Genomic DNA, 5,545 nt, shown 5'->3' with positions numbered 1-5,545 from the left:
TCCTTTTTTTTTTTTTTTTTTTTTTTACCTGATTGCTTTGGCTAAGATTTCCAGAAATACATTGACTAGGAGTGCTGAGAATGGGCACTCTTATCTTGTTCCCTATTTTAACCATTTTAAGTGTACAATTCAGTGACATGAACTACAGTCACAATTGTACAGCCATCATGACTATCCATTTCCAGAACTTTTTTGTCACACCAGACAGAAACTCTGTACCCATTAGACAATAATTCCCTATTCTCCACCCCTACTCACCCCAGCCTCTGGTAATCTCTATTCTACTTTCCTGTTTGGATTGTTCATTGCTAGTGTATAGAAACACAACAGATTTCCATGTGTTCATTTTGTACTCTGCAACTTTGCTGCATTAGTTTATTAGCTCTAATAGTGTATTTGTGTAATCTTCAGAGTTTTCTACATATAATATGTCATCTGTGAACAAAGTAAATATTATTTCTTCCTTTCCAATTTGGATGCCTTTTATTTCTTTCTCTTTTTTTTTAAATGAATTTATTTATTTATTTTTGGCTGTGTTGGGTCTTCGTTTCTGTGTGAGGGCTTTCTCTAGTTGTGGTGAGTGGGGGCCACTCTTCATCACGGTGCATGGGCCTCTCACTGTCGCAGCCTTCTCTTGTTGTGGAGCACAGGCTCCAGACGCGCAGGCTCAGTAGCTGTGGTGTGCAGGCTTAGTTGCTCCGTGGCATGTGGGATTTTCCCAGACCAGGGCTCGAACCCGTGTCTCCTGCATTGGCAGGCAGATTCTCAACCACTGTGCCACCAAGGAAGCCCTTATTTCTTTTTCTTACGTAATTGCTCTGATTAGAACTTCCAGTACTTTGTTGAATAGAGGTGGTGAAAGCAGGCGTTTTTGTCTTGTTCCTTGTCTTACAGGAAAAGTTTTCAGTCTTTCATCATTAAGTATGATGTTAGCTATGAATTTTTCATATGTGGTCTTTATTATATTGAGGAGGTTTCCTTCTATTCTTAGTTTATTGGGTGTTTTTATCACGAAAGAGTGTTGAATTTTTCAGATTTTCTTTATGCATCAATTGAGATGATCATGTGTTTTTTTCCCTTATATTCTATTAATCCAAATATACTTTTGCCCTTTTCCTCTCCTTTTCTTTATTTTCTTTTCTCTTTTTCTGGTAGCCTTATAAATGTCTGGCTTAGTCCATGTTCTGAATCAGGTTAACTGAAATTAAATGATGATGTTAGGTGGTGGATTTGTTCTAGTTACTAATGGGAAGCCAGATGTAATTTACTCTTACTAGCTAGCTTGAGGTTTCTGATCATCTGCAACAATTAATTTTTGTACTCTCCATATGAGCTGTTAAGCTTTTTTTTTTTTCTTTTTTTTTTTTGGTGGTAAGCGGGCCTCTCACTGTTGTGGCCTCTCCCGTTGCGGAGCACAGGCTCCGGACGCGCAGGCTCAGCGGCCATGGCTCACGGGCCCAGCTGCTCTGCGGCATGTGGGATCTTCCCAGACCGGGGCACGAATCCGTGTCCCCTGCATCGGCAGGCGGACTCTCAACCACTGCGCCACCAGGGAAGCCCTGTTAAGCTTTTTGTATATAAATTGACACCTAGAATATGAAATAAAGAAAAAGTAAAATATCTTTGTACTTAAGTTGCTTCTCTTTTAAATTAAACCATGTTACCATGTTACAGGGTTCCTATACCCAAACAAAGTTGCTTCATGATCTAACAGTAGAAATTGGGCTTGGTAAAAATTGTGTTCCATATTAAGATAGGATTCCAGTACGGTGGAGTATAAATGAAATTTTTATGGTTTCGTCTTGAGAAACACCAGCCTGGTAGTGGTGGTGGTGGAAGAGGAGATGAGAAGGCATAACTTGACTTCACTGTTTCTAACCAGATAGATATTTCTGTTGCATGATGTTTAAGGGGGAAAAAAAGGAAAATAACTTACTAAGTCAAGAAAGAAGTAGGAAAATATTAAGTGTATGAGGAGAACAAAGAAAACATTATCTATTCTTTAGACTGTTGGAGTAAAGCTAAGAGTGGACGTTATAAATCAGATGCTCTTTAAGCTTCTAAAACTGTAGCTTTTACTAAAATAGTGACCAGAATGGCACTACCTAGTAATGAGAGGAGGGCAGAGTCTCAGGTCACAACAGAAAAAAGACACAGTCAAAGATTTTTTAAACATTACCTCTCAGGTTTCCAATAGCTTTTCCTTGTCTAAGGTGGAAGAGCAAATCAAAACATATTTTTCTGAGATAAAAATTACTTATAGAGCAGTAGAAAAGAGGATATATTCATCAGTATCTGTTAACAATTCTCTTCCTGTTCTTAAAATAACTCTTAAAAACTCTTTAATTTCCCATTTTGTTCTCATGTTTTTACTTTGGTTGGTATTTCAGTAAGTTTTTGGTATTCTCACATTTTATCTAAATGTGTAACTATTAAAATAGAATGTAAATCCAAATTCTCCATTTCATTTTCCTCTTAGGCATGAATCATACAAAACTCAGTATAGAGCAATGTTTGTAATGAATTGTTCTATCAACAAAGAAGAGATTCTAAGATACAAAACCCCAGAGAACAGGAAGAAAAGGCGAGGCCATAAGAAGATGAGGTCTAACCAAGAAGATGCTGCGGAGCAGGCACAGACAGATGTGGAAGAAATCTATCACCCAGTCATGTGCACTGAATGTTCCACCGAAGTGGCAGTCTATGACAAGGATGAAGTCTTTCATTTTTTCAACGTTTTAGCAAGCCATTCCTAAATAGCTAAGTTGGCATTTAGTTGCCCAGTACTGTATACAAGGCAAATATGGACAGTTATACTCCTCCTGCCTACTCATCTCAAGTGACATTCTGAGTGGTTATTTGAGGAAGCAGTGTTTTGTCTTTATCTTTTTGAAAAAAAATGGTTATCTACCTTCATCCCTCCCCTTCCTTTTAAAAAAAAATGTTTCCCCAGCTCTGATGGGACTTGTTATTCATTCTCTTTTTGATAGATATTTGGAAATGGGCTTTTTATTTATTAAAGCTCTTTAGAATTAAAATGTTCTGGAGTTACAGGTAACTTTTGTTTCAGAGTGTTATTTTTATTTTTTATTTTGCATATACCCTTGGTGTGCTTAATCTAGAAACTGTTTCCTCACTTCTGTCTATATATATATTTTTTTTCTTTTTTTAAATTGCGGTATAGATGCTTTACAACGTTGTGTTAGTTTCTGTTGTACAACAAACTGAACCAGCTGTATGTATACATATATCCCCTCCCTCTTGGACCTCCCTCCCACCCTTTCTGTCTATATTGTTTTTGCTAAGAAGTATCTTTATTTCCCTTCTAACCCATAGGATGGAGTGAATAGTATTAATAACTGTTACAATTACATGAAGTTAGTATTGGGGTGCCTTGAGTAATTAACATAGGTCTTTCCTTAAAAGGGTGGTACTTAATCAGTATTCTAAACTTAATGAATTAACACAGTAAAATAGAAATTTGTGGTAAGGAAGAGCAAACTCACCCTCCAGCCTTAGACTTAAAAATTTTGTTGCTGTCGCTTGTACTACCATTTATTCCAGAATTTCTCTTGCCAGCAATGAAGGTGTGTTTGTTTTTGCTCTTAATAATAGAAAAATTATTAGTGGCAGCTTGGAGGAAATTGCATTGTAGGCATCTGTACATTTTAGCTTTTTAAAAGAATATGATTGGGGCTTCCCTGGTGGTGCAGTGGTTGAGAGTCCACCTGCCGATGCAGGGGACATGGCTTTGTGCCCCGGTCCGGGAAGATCCCACATGCCGCGGAGCGGCTGGGCCCGTGAGCCACGGCCGCTGAGCCTGCGCGTCCGGAGCCTGTGCTCTGCAACGGGAGAGGCCACAGCAGTGAGAGGCCCGCGTACTGCAAAAAAAAAAAAAAAAAAAAGAATATGATTGGACTGTTTCTAAAAACAACATTAGGAAACTAACAGTCCTCTTGTTATTTTAATAGAGATGTGATAGAGTGGAAAGAAATCAGGAAATAGGTTTTTTTTTTTTTAACATCTTTATTGGAGTATAATTGCTTTACAATGGTGTGTTAGTTTGTGCTTGACAACAAAATGAATCAGTTATATATATACACATGTTCCCATATCTCTTCCCGCTTGCGTCTCCCTCCCTCCCACCCTCCCTATCCCACCCCTCTAGGTGGTTACAAAGCACCGAGCCGATCTCCCTGTGCTATGCGGCTGCTTCCCACTAGCTATCTACCTTACATTTGGTAGTGTATATATGTCCATGCCTCTCTCTCGCTTTGTCACAGCTTACCCTTCCCCCTCCCCATATCCTCAAGTCCGTTCTCTAGTAGGTCTGTGTCTTTATTCCTGTTTTACCCCTAGGTTCTTCATGACATTTTTTTTTTTCTTAAATTCCAAGGAAATAGGTTTTAATTCAGGCTCAGCAACGCTAATCTTTGGCAGGTCTGTTCCTTTGAGTCCCAGTTTTCCACTTATAAAATGAAAAGGTTGGAGGAGAGCAGTGATTCCCCACAGAGGTCAGGGCTCAACAGAGCTTGATGGGGACCTCTGCATACTCCCTCAGAGAATGATACACCTCCAGAAGGGAAAACATATCCTTTCCACCTCCTTGTATTTTGCACTTTCTAAAAGCTACACATAAGGTGAACTGGAACCAGTAATGGTGTGGTGTTGGTAAGAATTAGATGGAGGTAAAAAAATGATAAAGAATTTGCTTTTAGGAATTTCCAATGTCTTAATAGCATACTTGATAATTTTTATGATATGCTGATACCTGTCCAGTTGGAAGCAATATATATACTTTTAAACATTTCAACATGTTGCCAGATGATAACGTTACAGAATAACACTATTAGTCTGTTTATTTTTTTTATTTTTTATTTTTTTTGTGGTATGCGGGCCTCTCACTGTTGTGGCCTCTCCCGTTGCGGAGCACAGGCTCTGGACGTGCAGGTTCAGTGGCCATGGCTCATGGGCCCAGCCACTCCACGGCATGTGGGATCTTCCCGGACCGGGGCACGAACCCGTGTCCCCTGCATCGGCAGGCGGACTCTCAACCACTGCGCCACCAGGGAAGCCCTAGTCTGTTTATTTTAACCTTGTGTTTGCCTTATTGTAACTTTGCAAGATGTCTTTCTGTCTTACTATCATTGCAAACCCTACTTTCTTCCTAGATTGCTCCACCACCCTCATTGTACCCTTATTTCCACTTGAGTAGGAGTATCTCAGTGGTCTTACACGTAAAGATCACCTGGAGCAGATATTAAAAAGACACATTGTTGGAGGCCCTACTCAGAATGTGACTAAATAATAAACATGAGGCAGGAAATCACAATGTCCAAAGATATAGTTTGTAACAGTAACAACATAAAGGGGAAGGACAGAACTGTATAGAATCAGTTTTGTATACTACTAAAGCTGAATTCAAGCTAGTTTCTTAGAAATGTAAGATGACAGTTGTAATCCAAAGGGTAACCATGAAGATGTTGCAACAAAAAAATATAAAGTGATCCATGAATAGACTATAATACATTTAAGTATTACAAAA

At 39.0% G+C, this 5,545-nt stretch overlaps 1 protein-coding gene across 1 annotated transcript in view; it reads left to right on the top strand.

Moving 5' to 3' along the window:
• Positions 1-3,058, top strand: part of EAPP (E2F associated phosphoprotein) — a 19,452-nt gene extending 16,394 nt beyond the window's left edge. Inside the window, exon 6 of the mRNA XM_029239166.1 lies at positions 2,480-3,058. Within this exon, the coding sequence (XP_029094999.1) occupies positions 2,480-2,756 (277 nt within the window). The 3' untranslated portion in view covers positions 2,757-3,058. The remainder of the gene's footprint in view (positions 1-2,479) is intronic.
• Positions 3,059-5,545: the final 2,487 nt, after the last annotated feature.

This window comes from Monodon monoceros, unplaced genomic scaffold, assembly GCF_005190385.1.
Source record: "Monodon monoceros isolate NGI ecotype Baffin Bay Population unplaced genomic scaffold, NGI_Narwhal_1 Super_Scaffold_21, whole genome shotgun sequence".
Lineage (NCBI taxonomy): Eukaryota > Metazoa > Chordata > Mammalia > Artiodactyla > Monodontidae > Monodon > Monodon monoceros.
This window is presented reverse-complemented; position numbering and strand designations above follow the sequence as displayed.